Source organism: Thamnophis sirtalis, unplaced genomic scaffold, assembly GCF_051295495.1.
Source record: "Thamnophis sirtalis isolate CommonGarterSnake01/CBP01778 unplaced genomic scaffold, rThaSir2_p1.2 scaffold_11, whole genome shotgun sequence".
Taxonomy (NCBI): Eukaryota; Metazoa; Chordata; class Lepidosauria; order Squamata; family Natricidae; genus Thamnophis; species Thamnophis sirtalis.
This window is the reverse complement of record NW_028261391.1, coordinates 4158297-4177769: the sequence shown is the minus strand read 5'-3', so window position 1 is coordinate 4177769 and position 19473 is coordinate 4158297. Positions and strand designations below refer to the sequence as shown.

The following is a 19473-nucleotide window of genomic DNA, read 5'->3' as shown; positions in this document are numbered from 1 at the left end:
TGCCCAGTCTCTGCCCCGCAAAGGATTATGGGGTCGTTAAAAGATGATGATGATTATATTTATGTGCCATCCATCTGGTCTAGATAATACTTTATACAAGCAGTCCTCGGCTTACGACACACAATTGAGTTCAAAATCTCTCGCGGGCACTTTGCTCACGCGCACGGCTTGCACACATATGCATGGCTTAGAAAACGTGGCTAAAATAGGACAGCATAGTGCCGAGGCGGGTGGACCGGCCCACATGCAGGTGTCCACTACTGCTTCACCCGAACTGATCCAAACCGGCTGAATACCGGCGACTGCTTCACACAGATTAGACCTGTGTCTGAATCTGGCGCCTCACCTGGGTTTGCAGAAGCTTCCTGGCTAACATAGGCCCAGCTTGCCCGCCTTTGAGTACCGTATTTTTCGGAGTATCAGACGCCCCCTTTTCCCCGTCAAAAAAGAGCTTGAAAATCTGGGTGCGTCTTATACACTGAATACAGCATTTTTGGCCTCCCGAAACCCCACCCCCCTTTGCAAAAATGGCCATGCAGAGCCTTTAGGAGGCTTCCAGAGTGCCCCTGGGGGCTGGGGAGGGTAGAAATGAGCGGTTTTTTGCTCGTTTTTGCCGCCCCCCCCCCAGTCCCCAGGAGCACTCTACAAATCTCCTAAAGGCTATGCATGCTCTTTTTTAAAAATTAAAAACAAGCCATTTTGGGAAGGTCTGCAGAGAGCAAAAACTTTTTTTTAAAATTTGCCTCTTCAAAATCTTGGTGCGTCTTATACGCCGAGAAATACGGTAACTCCTCCCATTGGCTGTATTCACACATTACTGCTGACCCAGGTCAGGCACCAAGGGCATTCTACCTTTGGCTACAAGGATTGATGTCCTGCTTGGCACTCTTGGTGTTGTCTTTTCCCAGAACTACTAATCCCAACGGAAGTAATTTGGGAACCTCCGAAATTCTGTTCACACAGTATACTTAATTGGACCAAGACTTGTGAATACAGCGGCTTTGCTGGGAATAATGGTGTCATTCTTGTGAAGCCTCGTAGGAGGAAAACTAGACTAGTCTATTTTTGTTTTTTAAAAAAAACAAGAACCAGGAGTCTGGTAGCACCTTTTCCAATTAACACATTTTTTCAAACACAGAAACTTTCAGTACGCTTGTAGAATCGTAGTATCATCGTAGTTTTGGGGGTGGCGTGTAAGTGTCAACTTGGCTTCTAACGTGTGGTGAAAACTGTTCCTCTTTGGTTAATTTATAGTTCCCAGCATTGGAGAAAGCCGGAAAAACACATTAATTCAGTAAAACAGGTATAGAATGCCAAGAATACAGTGGGACTTTCTGTGGCTGAACGGAATGGCCTAATGACATGTTATTAATTTATTTACAGCATATATATATATATATATATATATATATATATATATATATATATATATATGTATGTATGTATGTATGTATGTATGTATGTATGTATGTATGTATGTATGTATACACACACACACACACATACATATACATATACATATGTGTGTGTGTGTGTGTGTGTGTTCTATTTGTGCTGATAAATAAATGGAGACTAGTATACACATACATACATACATACATACATACATACATACATACATACATACATACATACATTTGTTATATTTGTGCTGATAAATAAATAAAGGGAGACTAGTATAGATCTATTTCAAGCTATTTAGCTCTCATCAGCTAGCCATACCCTTACTGGGAATCGATTCCCAGTAAGGGTATGGCTAGCTGATGAGAGCTAAATAGCTTGAAATAGATCTATACTAGTCTCCCTTTATTTATTTATCAGCACAAATATAACAAATGCAACAAAAAGGCAACAGTAAAAAAAAATTTGAGTTCTGTCTGGATGGTATTTGGGCATACCGGGGGTTGTAATATATATATATATATATATATATATATATATATATATATATATATATATATGTATGTATGTATGTATGTAGGTAGGTAGGTAGGTAGGTAGGTAGGTAGGTAGGTAGGTAGGTAGGTAGGTAGGTAGGTAGGTAGGTAGGTAGGTAGGTAGATAGATAGATAGATAGATAGATAGATAGATAGATAGATAGATAGATGGCTTTATAGCATATATGTGTTTCTGTGTGTGTGTGTTGCATTTGTTATGCAAAGGCAACAGTAAAAATAATGGCTTTCTGTCTGGATGGTCTCCTGGGGTGAGCCAATAGACAGAGAAAGGAAGCAGTAGGCTTCCTCCCATATTTGGGCATACCAGGGGTTGTGACTCAAAATACATACATACATACATATTAGCCATAAAGGCTGCCAATCGATTTAGATTCAGAGAAGGTTCAACAGAAGAGGAAAAAAAATATACTTTTACTTTTCTGATGCCAGTCCAATTCTACGACTCATGGATTTAAATTCCCAGAATTCCTGGCCAAGGAATTCTGGGAGTTGAAGTCCACAAGTTGTAAAGTTGCCAAGACCCCTGCCCTATGTAAAGGTAAACACATATGTGCTAGTCGTTCCCGACTCTAGGGGGCGGTGCTCATCTCCCTTTCAAAGCCGAAGAGCCGGCGCTGTCCGAAGACGTCTCCGTGGTCATGTGGCCGGCATGACTCAATGCCGAAGGCGCACGGAACGCTGTTTCCTTCCCACCAAAGGTGGTCCCTATTTTTCTACTTGCATTTTTTATGTGCTTTCGAACTGCTAGGTTGGCAGAAGCTGGGACCAGGAACGGGAGCTCACTCCATTACATGGCGCTCAGGATTCGAACTGTCGAACGGCCTGCCTTTCGGATCGAAAAGCTCAGCTTCTTAGCCACTGAGCCCCCACTAACCCCTGGTGATAAATTAAGAGCGGACTTTTTTGAATGCTGAGAAACATACCGTCATGCGCATTTTTGGGGAATGTGACAAAGTGTGACCAAGAAACAAATGTGACTTCTACAGAAGCCTCCAGCTAAGAGCTTTTGCACAGCTGGGTAGCTCAGGTGAGCAAGGGAAGCTCCCCGATTACTCCCAAGCGATAGGAGTGGAGTATCCAAGCAAAGCTGGCTGAGGAATTCTGGGAGTTGAAGTCCACAAGTCTTCAAGTGGCCACGGTTGGAGACCCCGGCTTTAAAGGACAGGAAAGGAGCTCAGGCGGGTGGGCCCTCCGGAGCAGTGTACCGGAATGGTACCCGATACTCTGGGCAGGCTCCGGTAGGCCCGTACCGGTGCGTACCGCCTGCAACCCACCACTGCTCCGGAAATTATAAATGCTCTCAACCCTGGGAGTTTTTAAGGAGAGATTGGACAATAATTTGTCTGAAATAGCATCTTGCTTCCTGTCTGAGCAGGGGTTGGACTAGAAGACCTCCCAAACCCCTCCCAACACTCTTATTCCGCTCTTCTAAACTGTCTCTCTGTTTACAGGATGATCATTATTTTTGCAACCAAAGCTTGCTGGTTGGGAAGCAAACCAGATAGCTATTACCCCTCCCTTTTGCCTTTTAACAAACCGCAGCTGATTGTGCTGTGGGGGAAGCCGTTGTGAAATTTTAGGCGGGCCTGAAGGCACAATCGTGGATTTTGCTGGGGGTGGGGTGGGGGTGTGGAGGATGTGAGGTGAAGCAGCAGGAACCTTCTGCTTATCTAAAGCCCATCCCCCCCCCCCACGCCCCCAAATCCTGGCCTTGTTTAGAATCAGAGCCTGCTACAAACAAAGGCTCTCCTTTGTCTGCTTTGCTTAACTTTTGTTAAAGCTAATCTCCTTAACAGCAAGGGGGATCCTTTACAATTTTCTGGGTAGTTATTTAACAACAGAATGTAAAGAGAGAGGGGTGTGTGAAACAGGGGGTGGGAGAGAGGCAAGAGATACAGAGACACACAGAGAGAGAGAGGCAGAGAGATAGAGAGACAGAAACACACACACACACAGAGACATTGACACAGAGAGAGACAGAGAGATAGAGAACAGAGAGACACACAGAAGACACACACACACACACAGATAGAGATACAGAGAGATAGAGAGAGACAGAGACCCATACAGACACAGAGACACAGAGAGATAGATAGAGAGAGAGAGACAGACAGACAGACATACAGAGAGAGATAGAGAGACAGATACAGAGACACACACAGAGAGATAAAGAGAGACAGAGAGACACAGACTCAGAGAGACAGAGAGGGGCAGAGAGACAGACATACAGAGAGAGATAGAGGCAGACAGACATGCAGAGAGAGACAGGGACCGAGAGAGACAGACACACACAGAGAGATAGAGAGACACAGAGAGACAGACACAGAGAAACAGAGAGAGACACACAGAGCAATAGAGAGAGAGAGAGAGAGACATTGACATAGAGAGACAGAGACACACACAGACACAGAGAGATTGACAGAGAGATAGAGACAGAGACAGAGAGACAGACATACAGAGAGAGATAGAGACAGACAGACATACAGAGAGAGATAGAGACAGAGAGAGACAGGCAGACACACACAGAGAGATAGAGAGAGACAGAGAGACACAGACACAGAGACACACAACGGGACAGAGAGACAGACATATACAGAGAGATAGAGACAGACAGACATACAGAGAGACAGAGACCGAGAGAGACAGACACACACAGAGAGATAGAGACAGAGAGACAGACACAGAGAGACATAGAGACATAGATACACACAGAGAGAGACACAGAGCAATAGAGAGATAGACAGATAGACATTGACATAGAGAGAGACAGACACACACAGAGATTGACAGAGAGAGAGGGACAGAGGGATAGAGAGAGATAGAGAGAGACAGAGAGACAGAGACAGAGAGACACACACAGACATAGAGAGAGAGATAGAGACAGAGAGACAGACATACAGAGAGAGATAGAGACAGACATACATACAGAGAGAGACAGAGACCGAGAGAGACAGGCACACACAGAGAGATAGAGAGAGACAGACACACAGAGAGAGATAGAGACATAGATACACAGAGAGAGACACACAGAGCAATAGAGAGAGATAGAGAGATAGACATTGACATAGAGAGAGACCGACACACACAGAGAGATTGACAGAGAGAGAGGGACAGAGGGATAGAGAGAGACAGAGACAGACATACAGAAAAAGAGAGAGACAGATAGAGAGAGACAGAGAGACAGAGATAGAGAGAGACAGAGACAGACATACAGAGACAGAGACAGACACACACAGAGAGAGAGAGAGAGAGAGAGAGAGAGAGAGACAGACACGGAGACAGAGAGACACAGAGTAATAGAGAGAGATAGAGATAGACATTGACAGAGAGAGAGACAGAGACACACACAGAGAGACAGACAGACAGACAGACAGACAGACATACTTTCTTGTGGAGCCCAGTTCTGTTGACTCCAGAGAGAACATCTCCTCCAACAACAACTCTGGGGGTTTCCCCCCTAGCTGTGCAAATGTTTAGAGTCTTTAGCATAGATTGAGGACGATTTGCAGATCCCCCCCCCCTTTTATTTTTATTTATCGGAGTTCATCATTTCTGGAGATTGGAGGAGGCGGTGAGCCATCCATTCCCTGTAAATGTAAACACGGTTTGAACTGGACAGTTATTACATAATAATGCCATTTAATTGCAGCCCTGCTGCAGACGGAGGAGATTTGTGGATTTGAGTCTTTTATTGGGTGTGAAGATTAAGGGATTCTAAAGCCTGTAATGTAATGTTTTCTTCTAACGCCTTCCCCCCCCCCCTTTCTCTTCATCCATTTTCCCAGTTTATTCTTTCTCCGGTTTCTTGTCCTCTGAGCACCTCGTCTAATTGTTCTTCGGCTTCTTCGCCTGCTACAGCACACGTAGTCCTCACTTAACGTCTGTCGATTAGCGGCCGTTTGAAGCAATTGTAGGAAGAAAAATCCAGGTCCAATTCGAAGCCGGGAATAAAATGGAGGCTGCTTAAGAAAGGAAGTTTGTTGGTGAGCAGAACCACCGACAGGACGTAGTTCTGGGACAGCTGACCAAAGGGTTGAATGAGTGGATGGAGCTTTATAAGTTTCTGAAATGCTGCAGGGGATTGTGCAATGTAGTGAGCTCTGTGTCTTTTGCTACCGTGTTTCCCTGAAAATAAGACAGGGTCTTATTTTCTTTTTACACACAAAATATGGCTTGGGCCTTATTATGAGGGGAGGGCTTATTGTTTTGGGGTTGCCGGGCGGCTGCTCCCTTGTGAGCGGGTTCCCAAAGAGCCGGGCACAGCCTCATGGGCGAATGGCTGTGTTGCGCTGTCGCAGCAGCGCAACACAGCAGCCATGAAGCGACCACGCTCATGAGCAGCCACCTGGCAAACCCCCTTTCCAGCCGGGCACAGCACCATTCACTGACCTAGGGGTATTGCCAAGCCGCGTGAGCGCCTCTTCGCCACTGCCCGGCTCCCGCGGCTTGGCGCCTTCGAAATGGCAGTGAATGGCGCTCTGGAATGGCTGAAGAAGGGAGGTTGCGCGAGCAGCTATTCCGCTCTCGCGTGCCTCCCAGCCTCACAATGCCCTTGCCCAAGTCTCTCCGCAGAGCCAGGGGACCTCCGCTGCCGCCGCCAACACATGGCTTTTTCTGCGGCTTCCAAACCGAGACTTCCGGCAGTGGCTGCTCTGGGCGTACGCTCTATGGTTGTGGGCCAGCTGCCGGCATTATATAATATAAATATAATATTCTGCCTTTTCAATATTTCCCAGGATTTTTCTAGGGGGGTGGTGCTAATGTCCTACGATAGACAGACAGACAGACAGAGAGACAGACCGCCTATAAGGTCCATCTCTTATTATTATTCTATGTTGTTCTATTTTATGCCATTTATTCACTGTGTGGACACTGTTCACGCCTTACTGACCCTAAGATAGCCTTCCTACAGTAGGAATATCTCAGCCAAGGAGCAACTGGTGGTTTAAATCATGGCTTGCTTTGAGAAATATGGGATTTTTCAATCCACTTGCACCATCTTTGATGTAGCGATCATATGGAGAAGATGGCTTACTGTAGTCCTCAACTTACAACCATTCTTTTACTGACCATTTGAAGTTCACCACCACACTGAAAAAAGTGACTTGTAACAGTTTTTCACACTTATAACCATTGCAGTAACACCCCCTCCCCCCAGGGTCATGTGTTTAGAACATAATAAGAGAGTTGGAAGGGATCTTAGAGGTCTTCTAGTCCAGCCCCTGCTCAGGGAGGGAACAGTATAGCATTTCAGACAAGTGGTTTTCCAGTCTCTTCTTCAAAACTTCCTCTGTTGGAGCATTCACAACTTCTGGAGGGAAGCTGTTCCAGTGATGAATCAAAATCCAGACACTTGACACTTGGCTCATATTTATGACATGATCCCCTTTTGCGACATTCTGACAAGCAAAGTCAATGGGGAAGCCGGATTCACTGAAGCACTGTGTTCCTAACTTAACAACTGCACTGATTCACGTAAGAACTGAGGCAAGAAAGGTCATAAAATGGGGCACAACTCACTTAACAACTGTCTTGCTTAGCAACAGAAATTTTGGGCTCAATTGGGGTCGATAAGTCGAGGAGTAACTTATATCCATTCCTGTGAAAACTTGTAAAGGGTCTTAGTGATTTAAAAAAATTCAAAACCCCTCCAATTGTTGGCAACAAAACTTGAGTTGACCTTCTCTTTTTTATAAATATATTTTTATTAACAAACATGTAAAATACACACAAAACTTAGCCGTACACCACATTTACACAATACAATATGAACAGGAGCTTTCTGTTCTTTCTAATAGCAATTATCAATCGATACCGCTCACCTTATATTATTTCCCCTTCTATTGTATTTCATTCGGATTTCACCATTCTTAACCCTCTTATTTTACTCTTAAGTATTATTTTTTTGAGTTTTGTTACCTTCCTTCATTGATTCTTGTTTCTTTCCTCCATCCACCTATACCATTTATCCCATATCTGGTAGGATTTTGATTCTTCTTTTCCCTGGATTTCTTTAGTTAGTTTGTCCATTTCGGCACAATCCATAACCTTTCTTATTATTTCATCTTCGCTTGGAATTAATTTGTTTTTCCATTTCTGGGCAAAGGCAATCCTTGCCGCCGTAATTATACGTAGTATTAAATACTGGATTTCTTTTTTGTGTTTCGCAGACATAATTCCTAATAAAAAAAAACTTCAGGTTTGAGTTGACCTTCTCTACCATCTCTAGCTTAGCTGGTCTCCAAAGTCAAATTCCACACATAAATTATCTCCCAGCCGTTCTGTCTCCATTTTACTTCTTGGTAATTTATAATTAAAAATCCCTGCTCCCCAGTCATTGCCCACTTTGGAGGGTCCTGAAAATCAGGCTGCAAAAATCCAATAAATAGCCCCCCAGAAGCCGTAAAACCCATCACAGGAAGTTAAACTTTTATCATAGGAATAAAAAATAGATACCGAAATATCAGGGGATATTTGGAAACGATCTCACTTCTTTCGGAAAAAAGGAGAAGATGAATTCTAAAAGAGGCTTTCCAGGCAGAAAATATAATCATAAATAAATAATCATTCGTGATTAAAAATCCACTTATTTCTACCTGCCTGATTTGGAAGGTCTGGGGTGACCCCAGTGTTAATCCTACAGGTAATCCTTGATCTCCAGGGACGTGGTGGCTCGGGGGCTGAGACGCTGAGCTTGTCGATCAGAAAGGTCGGCAGTTCGGCGGTTCGAATCCCTAGCGCCGCGTAACGGAGAGAGCGCCCGTGACTTGTCCCAGCTTCTGCCAACCTAGCAGTTCAGAAGCACGTAAAAAATGCAGGTAGAGAAACAGGAACCACATTTAGTGGGAAGGGAACAGCGTTCTGTGCGCCTTCAGCGTTGAGTCATGCCGGCCACATGACCACGGAGACGTCTTCGGACAGTGCTGGCTCTTCGGCTTTGAAACGGAGATGAACACCGCCCCCTAGAGTCGGGAACGACTGGCACATATGTGCGAGGGGAACCTTTAATCCTTGACTTACAACAGTTTGTATAGTGACCCTTCGAAGTTACAACGGTATGGAAAAAAGTGAGTTTTTAACCATACTGATTTTCACACTTATGACTGTTGCAGTATTCCTATGGTCCCGTGACCAAAAATTCAAATGCTTGGCAACTGACTCATATTTACGACGATTGCAGCGTCCCTTTTGCGACCTTCTGGCAAGCAAAGTCACCGGGGAAGCAAGATTTACGCCGCAACCGTCTTCCTCTTGTAACGGCTGCAGGGATTCACTTAACAACCGGGGGGGAGGGGGCAGGAAAGGTGGTAAAATGGGGAAAAAAACTCACGTAACAGCCTTTTCACTTAGCAACAGAAATCTGGGTCTCCGTTGCGATTGTACAACGAGAAGGACCGGTAGGAGAAATTGGGGGAAACTCGGAGAAAGGGAAAGCGAAGTTAAGATAAAAAAACGACGTGCTATTTTTTTAAATTTTATTTTTGCCTTCTCCTCTCGCAGGTTTCGTGGTGGGTCAGGCGGGATTGTACCAGTCGCTGGTGATGTTTCTGGTGGCCTATTTCATCATCGGAATGACGGTCCTGTCGGTGTGCGCCATCTCTACCAACGGGGCTCTGGATGCCGGTGGTGCCTACTGTATCCTTTCTGTGCAAAGCCCTAAACTGTTCAAGCCACTCATTCCTTGAGATCAACTTCTCCCAAGCTTAGCACCTCCACACACGGGGGCCGCCAGATCCTGAAATGGAGGAAAATGGGTTTAGAGGGGTCGGGCTCAAGGCCCGCGGGCTGAAGGGGGCTGGACCAGTGGTGGGTTTTGATTTATTTAACTATCGCTTGTGCGTGCATGCGAGACGCTTCCGTGCCTGCGCAGAAGCGTCCGGGTGAGTGGGTGGATCCTAAAAAAAGGCGCACCAGCAGAAATCCACCTCTGGGTTGGACTAGAAGACCTCCGAGGTCCCTTCCATCTCTGTTATTCTATAATCTATCCTACATTCTATTCACCTGGCCCGCAGGGTGCTTAGATCTGGGCCGCCCTGAAAACGGCAAAGGACTGGCTCCTGTGGTGCCTCTTGCCAGTGAAAATGGAGCTCGGCAGGGCTCTGCGTGGCCGAAAACAGAGCCGGGTGGATGGGTGTCGCGCACGCCTTTCCCCCCCCCCGCCCCCAAGCTCCATTTTTGCTAGCAGAGGGCTAGCAAAACTCACTAAAAACAAAACAAAAGGAGAACTGTTCCCCCTTTTTGCATTTGAGCCTGCAAGAAGGGACAGGGAATAGAAAGAGGAAAGGCAAAGAAAAAGAAGGGAAGATGGGAAGAGAGCAAGGAAGGAAAAAGAAGGGAAGAGGGGAAGGAAGGAGAAAGGAGAATGAAGAGGGAAGGGGAAAGAAGAAAAGGAAGGAAGGAAGGAGAAAGGAGAATGAAGAGGGAAGGGGAAAGAAGGGAAGGAAGGAGAAAGGAGAATGAAGAGGGAAGGGAAAAGAAGAGAAGGAAGGAAAGAAGGGGAAAGGAGAGTGAAGAGAGAAGGGGAAAGAAGAGAAGGAAGGAAGGAAGGAGAAAGGAGAATGAAGAGGGAAGGGGAAAGGGGAAAGAAGAAAAGGAAGGAAGGAATGAAGGAGAATGAAGAGGGAAGAGAAAAGAAGAGAAGGAAGGAAGGAGAAAGGAGAGGGAAGAGGGAAGGGAAAAGAAGGGAAGGAAGGAGAAAGAATGAAGAGGGAAGGGAAAAGAAGAAAAGGAAGGAAGGAGAAAGGAGAGTAAAGAGAGAAGGGGAAAGAAGAGAAGGAAGGAAGGAGAAAGAATGAAGAGTTAAGGGGGAAAAGGAAAGAATAAAAGGAAGGAAGGAAGAAGAAAGGAGAGTGAAGAGGGAAGGGGAAAGGGAAAAGAAGAGAAGGAAGGAAGGAAAAAGGAGAATGAAGAGGGAAGAGGGAAGGGAAAAGAAGAGAAGGAAGGAAGGAGAAAGAATGAAGAGGGAAGGGAAAAGAAGAAAAGGAAGGAAGGAGAAAGGAGAGTGAAGAGAGAAGGGGAAAGAAGAGAAGGAAGGAAGGAGAAAGAATGAAGAGGGAAGGGGAAAAAGGAAAGAATAAAAGGAAGGAAGGAAGAAGAAAGGAGAGTGAAGAGAGAAGGGGAAAGGGAAAAGAAGAGAAGGAAGGAAGGAAAAAGGAGAATGAAGAGGGAAGAGGGAAGAGGGAAGGGAAAAGAAGAGAAGGAAGGAAGGAGAAAGAATGAAGAGGGAAGGGAAAAGAAGAAAAGGAAGGAAGGAGAATGAAGAGGGAAGGAAGGAAGTAAAGGGAAAGAGGAAAGACATAAAAAAAAGATGGGAAAATGGGAAGAGAGTAAGGAAGGAAAAAGAAGCAAAAGGGGAAGGAAGGAGAATGAAGAGGGAAGGAATGGAAGAAAGGAAGGAAGGAAGGAAGGAAGGAAGGAAGGAAGGAAGGAAGGAAGGAAGGAAGGAAGGAAGGGGAAAAACTAACGAGCATCTCACTTAGCAACAAAATTCTGGAGCTCAGTTGTGGCCGTAAGCTGAGGACTGCCTGTAATCTCTTCTTAAAGTCCCACTTAGCACTTCACTCCTTGTGGCAATGCCATGTTCTTCCCAAGGCCAGTTCTCCATTGTTTCCCCCTACAAAGGTTGGAACTCTGATCTGGTGGGGATGGGGGACTCCCCTTCCTGGTCTCCCCAAGGTAGCAACGTCCTTTGGTCCTTGACCTGCTTGGCGCAGACATGATCAGCCGGGCGCTGGGCCCCGAATTCGGCGGAAGCATTGGCCTCATGTTCTTCTTTGCCAATGTCTGTGGCAGTGCCCTCTACATCTTGGGCCTGGTGGAGGCTGTGGTGGATGACTTTGGCAGTCCGGCAGGTGAGATAGGCTCCGCCGAGGCAGCCCTTTCCCTCTTTCCTGATGGGCACATTTGATGCAAAGGTCCAGGTTTTCAGTGGCGCCCACCGTTTTCATCAGACAGATTTGTGAAATTTATGAGAACTTCTGCCTTTTCATCGAATTTGTTCCTTGAAAAGGTACCACCAGAATCCCTCAAACTGTTGGCCACCACAAATGAACATGGCTACCTTCCAAATTCCCAAAATTGAGAGATTTGTAAGACCATTAAAAGAAAGAGGCCGGACTAGCGGGTATGTCTAGATCAGGGGTCTCCAAAGGTCTCAACTTTTGAGACTGGTGGACTTCAACTCTGAGAATTAAAGGCTTGCTGAGGAATTCTGGGAGTTGAAGTCCACAAATCTTAAAGGCTGTCTGAGGAATTCTGGGAGTTGAAGTCCACAAGTCTTAAAGGCTGTCTGAGGAATTCTGGGAGTTGAAGTCCACAAGTCTTAAAGGTTGAGGAATTCTGGGAGTTGAAGTCCACAGGTCTTAAAGGTTGAGGAATTCTGGGAGTTGAAGTCCACAAGTCTTAAAGGTTGAGGAATTCTGGGAGTTGAAGTCCACAGGTCTTAAAGGCTGACTGGGGAATTCTGGGAGTTGAAGTCCACAAATATTAACGGCTGGCTGGGGAATTCTGGGAGTTGAAGTCCACAAGTCTTAAAGTTGACAAGTTTGGAGAACTTGTCTAGTCTAATGGAGAGAAGGACTAAATCACAATCTTCAATATTTGAGGGGCTGCCGCCAAGAAGAGGGTAGGTCAGCCCATTGTCCAAAGCAGGGCAAGAAGCAATGGCTGGAAACTAATTAAGGAGAGAAGCAAACTGGAACTAAAGAAAAACCTCCAAGTTCCCTTCGAACTGTGTTATTCTGACAGCCTACGACAGTGATAGTGAAACTTCTTGGCACCGAGTGCCTAAACTGGAACATCCATGCTCGCCAGAAACCCAAAAGCCGCATGCCTGTTTTTTGCGTGTTTTGGGGGCCATTTTCAGGCCGTTTTTGAGTTGTTTGTAGGGCATTTTCCAGGCAAAAAACACCCATGTTTTTCAGGCCAAAGAGAACATCCAAACGTCCGAAAACCAGCCTGAAAATGACCCAAAACCCAGCCTGAAAATGACCCCAAAACCAGCCTGAAAATGGCCTGGGAAATGGTCCAGAAATGGCCTTTAAAATGGCCTATTTCCCGGCCATTTTTCTGGTCGTTTTCCGGTCGTTTTCCAATGCTCCAGCGCCCACAAAGTCCAGCAGAAACCAGAAGAGCAGCTGGGGATGGTGCGTACGCCCACAGAGATGGCTCTGCGTGCCACTTCTGGCACGCGTGTCATAGGTTAGCCATCCCAGGCCTAGGACATTCGAAATGTAGTATCAACTCGTAAAGCATTTCTGGCTTGCTCTCGAGGGGGAGAGAGAAGGAAACGGGGTCATAATTGGGCCGTAAATTCCATGATGTCAGAGCTGGCGCGCGCTGACATGTTGCCCCTAATAAATAACTGGACTTCTTTTGAAGCTCGGCTTGAGGCTCATGATTTAATTAGGACACCCGGAACCGTTTGACATGTAAAGTTTCCTTTACATGCACTGCGTTCATCGGAAAATATGTTTTAATAGCATGTCGCCCCCCCAACAAAAAAAGGTAACAGAGACAAAAGCAAAATAAAGAAGTGGATAAGGTTGCAATTGACAATGCAATGCTGCCTAGGCAGGGGGTTGGACTAGAAGACCTCCAAGGTCCCTTCCAACTCTGCTATTGTATTGTATTTTCTCCTGGCAAGGCTGGCCTCCTTTATTCCTGTAAAACACGGTCTGGGGAATTGCAGGGAAATGGTGGGGACTTCCATCCAGTGTGCAAAGCCAAGGAGCTTTTTACTTACAAATGGATAATGGGAAATGCAAACGAGGATGAGGGTAGGGGGAAGTCCCGTGCACCGCCGTTTAATTTTTTATTTTCCTTGGTAATTGACATGCAGCCTGCTGCCTGGGTGGCTCCAGGCTGCTTCCAAGAGAACAGTAGAGCCAGCGTGAAAAGCTATCAGATACAAGCAGGTTTTGTAGTAAAGGAGGTTGAATAATATTCCAGGGTTTAGTGAAATAAATCTCTTTTCAGCCTCCTTGTAAGCTGTAATAGGGAACAGGTTCATTTAAACTGGCCGACATGAAAGGGGGGGGGAGCAGGCTTCAACATCAATAACCAGCTTTCCTTCCCATGTTTCTGTGTTTGTGCATGCGTGTGTGTGTGTGATAAGTGTAAGAGGCACACAAGAAGCCTAGTGAGGGTCAAAGATATGCAACTTCTCTGTTATTTTTCCTCTGATGATCTGCCTCTGCAAATGGCTGCCCTCTTTTTTTAAAAAAAATCCAAGTATGTATTTAAAAACAAGAGTGGATAATCTCTTCCCCCCCCCATCACCAAATCTGTGTCTTTCAATCCTCCCAAAGCATTCCCTCCCACCCCCAAAGCAGGATGGTACACAGGGCATTAGAAGATGCTCCCTGTATTCCTATGCCGGTGCTTAAGGATAATACGTCTACGATGCTTAAGCCTTTATTTTAGCGTTTTTAAAATTGGCTAGGGACGCGATGGCTCAGGGGCTAAGACGCTGAGTTTGTCGATCAGAAAGGTTGGCAGTTCGGCGGTTCGAACCCCGAGCTTCTGTTGGCAGGGGTATACATGAAGACTCCCAAGGTCCCTTCCTACCCTGTGATTCTTTGATTCTGAGATAGGTAAATAAGATACATGGCAGACAGAAGGATGGATGGATGGATGGATGGATGGATGGATGGATGGATGGAAGGAAGGAAGGAAGGAAGGAACAGCTTGTGTTGAGAAATTGTGGGTGCTCCTTTACTGGATGTTTTCAAGAAGAGACTGGACAGTCATTTGTCTGGAATGGCATAGGGTGTCCTGCTTGAGCAGGGGGCTGGACTAGAAGACCTCCAAGGTCCCTTCCAGTTCTATTCTAACACCATTTTCCCAATTTTTATGCAGAGGGAACCATTGGGACAGCCACACAGGTCCTGCCCCGCGGTTACTGGTTTGACCTCTTATACGCCACGGTTCTCCTCTTCCTGTGCCTCCTGGTCTGCCTTGTGGGTGCTGGCATCTACGCTAAGGCCACCTTCCTCATCTTCCTCATCGTCATGGTGGTGCTGGGCACCGTCTGCATCAGCTTCTTCATCGTGGGCGTCCGGGTTGTGGGGCTTCCCGCCGTCAGGGACGGCAACCGCACCGAACTCTCCAATGCGTCCTTCACGGGATTCAAACTCAGCACCCTCCTAGATAATCTGCACGGTGAGTTGGGGGGGGGGGGGTTTCCTGGATCCGTTGGCCTTGACTTGAACGCAGTGTTGTGCAAAGGTCCCGAAAAGAATGGTTGTAAGTTGAGGACTAACCCGCACAGCCGTTAGTTTAGTGGCCTTTGAAAGTTACGGCGGCCCTGAGAAAAGTGGCGTACGGCCCTTTTCATGCTTACGACCGTTGCACCTTTCCCCGCGGTCACACAATCAAAATTCAGAGCCTTGGCATCGGGTTCATATTTACGACGGTCGCAGTGTCCCCGGGGGGGGGGGTCATGTGATTGCCTCTTGCGACCTCCTGACAAGCAAAATCAATGGGGAGGCCAGATTCACTTAACAACCGCGTTACTAACTTAACAACTGGAGGGATTCACTTCGCAAGAAAGGGGGCAAAACTCACTTAAGCAGCGTCTCACTTAGCATCGGATGTGTTGGGCTCAGATGCGGTCGGAAGTCGAGGACTACCTGCATATGTAACAACCGACTGTGCAAAATTAAATTTGGGGTGACAAATTATAGAGTCGAGGGATCGTCCTGCGGGGTGGGTGGGTGGGTGGGTGTCCTCTACCGTGACCCGTCAAAAGCACGGAGGACAAAATCACGCTCGACGAAAGCGCGCATTTGACGTCATCACAGCGCGACGAAAAAAATTAAAAATTGAAATAAAATTAAAATTAAAGCAAGCCGATTCACATAAAGGTAAGGGTTAGGGTTAGGGTTAGGTTAAGGGTTAGGGTTAGGGTTAGAGCGTTAGCATTAGGTTTAGCGTTAGGTTAAGGGTTAGCCTTAAGTTTAGCGTTACGTTAACTGTTAGGTTTAGGGTTAGATTTAGGCTTAGGTTAAGGGTTAGGTTTAGAGTTAGGTTTAGGGTTAGGTTTGGGGGGGTTAGGGTAAGGTTTTCGCTTTATTTTTACATTTTTCGATCACAGCGCGATGTTTTCGTCGCGCTGTGATGACGTCAAATGCGCGCTTTCGTCGAGCGCGATTTTGTCCTCCGCGATTTTGTGGTGGAACCGTCCTCTACACCTGACGGAACAGCTCCGCTGTCATTAAATGAGGAAGAATTGTTTTTTTAGGGAGGCCACCCTGCTTTTTTTTTCCATCCTTGTTGTATCAACCCGTCATGCTGACAATTCTGCTTTGCACTGTCCTTTCGCAGCGGACTATAGTGTCGACTACACAACCGGCCGGCTGATGAGCTTCAGCACCGTCTTTGCCGTCATGTTCAACGGCTGCACGGGGATCATGGCGGGGTCAAACATGTCAGGTGCGTGGGAATCCACCCAGGCTGGCAGGGGAGGATGGGTAGCAGGGAGGGTCGAGGTCCCCTCCTGTTCGTTGGGATGCTTCTTGACCAGAGTCTCCTCTCGTTCCAGGCGATCTCAAGAGGCCCAGCTATTCCATTCCTCGGGGCACCATCATGGCTGTGATTTTCACCTACGTTGTCTACAATTTGTTGGCGGTTCTCCTGAGCTGCACCTGCGACAGGTTGGTGGTGGATCGCCCACCAGGGGGCGCACCTATCCTACACGCACAGCAATCCTGTGTGAGGAAGAAATCCTCTAATCAAGGTTTCTCAGGCTCAGCAATTTTTAAGTGTGGTGGGACTTCAACTCCCAGAATTCCCCATCCAGCATGCACTTCCACGTTTCTTAAAGTTTCTGAGGTTGAGAAAACTTCCTTCCGTCCCTTTTTTTCTTTGTCTCCTTCCCTCCCTTCTTTCCTTCCTTCCTTCCCTTTCTTTCTTTCTCTCTCCTTCCCTCCCTTCTTTCCTTCCTTCCTTCCCTTTCTTTCTTTCTCTCTCCTTCCCTCCCTTCTTTCCTTCCTTCCTTCCTTCCCTTTCTTTCTCCTTCCCTCCCTTCTCAACTTTTTTCTCTTTCCCTCCTTTCTTTCTTTCTTTCTTTTTCTCCCTTCTTTTCTTTTCTCTCACTTTCCCTCCCTTTGTTTGTTTGTTTCTTTTTTTCTTTTTCTCTCTCTCATTTCTCTTTTTCTCTTTCACTCCTTCCTTCCTTTTTCTTTCCTTCTTTCCCTCCCTCTTTCTTTATTTTTTCTCTCCCTCCCTTCTTTCCTTTTTTTCTCACTTTCCCACCCTTCTTTCTTTCTTTCTTTCTTTCTTTCATCCCCTCCTTTTCTTTCTTTTTCTTTCTTTTTTTCTCTTTCCCCCTCCTCCTCTCTCTTTCCCTCCCTCCCTCTTTTTTCCTTCCTTGACTCTCTCCCTCTTTCTTTCTCTCCCTCCCTCCCTTTTTTCCTCCTTTCTTTTTCTCTCTTTCCCTCCCTCCCTCCTTCTCTCCTTTCTTCTTCCTTCCTTCCTTCCTTTCTCTTTCTCTCTTTTTCCCTCCCTCCCTTCTTCCTTCCTTCCTTCCTTCCTTCCTTCCTTCCTTCCTTCCTTCCTTCCTTCCTTCTTTTCAGATCAAAAGATAGAACCCTCCATTCGGCTGCCTGAAATTGATCCTTGCCCCATGCTGCTCCTTTCCCTCTTTCCCCCCCCTCTGTTGCCCCCCTTCCCTTTCGGCCTGAAAACAGCCACTCTTGTTTCCTTTGGAAATCCAATTGCTTAGCCTGAGTTCCATTAAATCAGGTCTCTGGGTATAAAATGCCCCATGCTGCGTCCTTCAATTGCCTCGCGCAAATGAATAATCCAGTTCTAATCCGTCTGCCTTTTATCAGCCTGAGTTCAGAGGTTTTCCATTTTTTGGAATCGACTCTGAAATTCAGAGGTTGGGTGAAGGAGTTTTCTGGTCTTAGATCAGCATTTTCCAAATTTACCCATTTTATGATATGTGGACTTCAACTCCCAGAATACCGCATGGTGGCTGGGGTATCCTGGGAGTCAAAATCTGTTAAAACATTTAAATTTGGAGGATTGTGCAAGTGAGCCAAGAACACAGTTGTGGTTGATTGATTGGAGGCGGCTGGCTCCCGCGTGAGGCAGTCTGCGCTGTGATTGGTTGCTGTGGGTGCGGAGGGGGAGTTTCCCCTTTTTCCCGCCTTTTTTCTTATGTGTGCTCTGTATGCTGTTTACGATTTACCTCACGATGCTCCTGTGTGCCTAACTATCTTGTCTGCTGTAAATACAGATGCTAAATATATTTATTTATATATAATCATATGTTTGTGTCAGCATCTCTGACTTCATTTGGACACCTGCTGTACAATTTCCCTGACCATTAACCTTGACTGAGTCTAGTCAAGGACTACCCGTACACGTCCACTGTTGTTCAAGAAACCCCTAAACAAATATCTTAACATAACCCAAACTGTTGTGTGAGGATATTTAAATTTAGTAGCTGGAATTATGAAGGATTGTGCACGTGAGCCAGAACACACAGTTGTGGTTGATTGATTGGAGGCGGCTGGCTCCCGCGTGAGGCAATCTGCGCTGTGATTGGTTGCTGAGGGTGTAGAGTGGGAGTTTCCCTTTTTTCCCGCCTTTTTTCTTTTGTGCTCTGTGATTTACCTCATGGTGCTAGTTGTTTGCCTCACCAACTAGTTCGCTGTATATATTGACATAAAATATCTGTATTTACTTTAAAAAATACGATTTTGTCAGCGTCTCTGACTGCTGCAATTCCCTGACAAAATCCACACGTCTTAAAATGGTGACGGTTAGGAAACACTGAAGAGAAAGATTTAAGACAGAGGAAGCATGTGGAGAATTTGCAGACTTTTCCTGAAATGGGCATTGTGGATGAGTTGGGAATTGGAGGCAGACATTGCTTGCTTTCATCAGAGTGGTGTGTCGGCCTAGAGGTGGAGCTCTCACCTCACAATCAGGAGGCTGTGAGTTCGATCCTAGGTAGAGGCAGATATTTCTCTCTCTGGGCACATATCTGCTGAATAAAACTCCGCATTGGTGACAGGAAGGGCATCCGGCCAGGAAACACTCTGCTAGCTCCATTCAGTTGCCCAGACTCCACCTCGCAAGGGATTATAGGGTCATTAAATGAGGATGATGATTGATTGCTTTCATCACCAGTCAGTGTAGCTTTGCGTTGTGGTAGTCAAGTCAATTGTGTAGCTTTGTGTTGTGATAGTCAGGTCAATTCAGTTGCATCCTTTTATTAGGCACCCAACCTAATACAAGTAGAGGTAGCCTTTAAATTAATGGTCACAATTGAACCCAAAATTCCTGTGGCTGGGTGAGCCGTTTGTTAAATAGATTTGCCCTCATTGTACGATGTGCCAGAGCGCCAGAACCCGGAAAAGAGCAGCCAATATGCATGTGCGCTGCCGCCATCTGCCCTTCCGGGTTCCGTCCCATGCATGCATGCCACCCAGCTAGTCTTTGTGTAAAGACCAAGTGCCTGGCACATGTGCACACTGGAACCCAGAAGAGCAGATGGCTGCCG

General features: G+C 46.2%; 1 protein-coding gene across 1 annotated transcript in view; it reads left to right on the top strand.

The window, feature by feature from the left end:
* The window catches only part of LOC106555386 (solute carrier family 12 member 9-like), a 120486-nt gene that overhangs the window by 16303 nt on the left and 84710 nt on the right, over positions 1-19473 (top strand). Inside the window, exons 2-6 of the mRNA XM_087725076.1 lie at positions 9459-9593; positions 11672-11809; positions 14817-15119; positions 16284-16391; positions 16501-16612. Coding sequence (XP_087581202.1) covers positions 9459-9593; positions 11672-11809; positions 14817-15119; positions 16284-16391; positions 16501-16612 — 796 coding nt within the window. The remainder of the gene's footprint in view (positions 1-9458; positions 9594-11671; positions 11810-14816; positions 15120-16283; positions 16392-16500; positions 16613-19473) is intronic.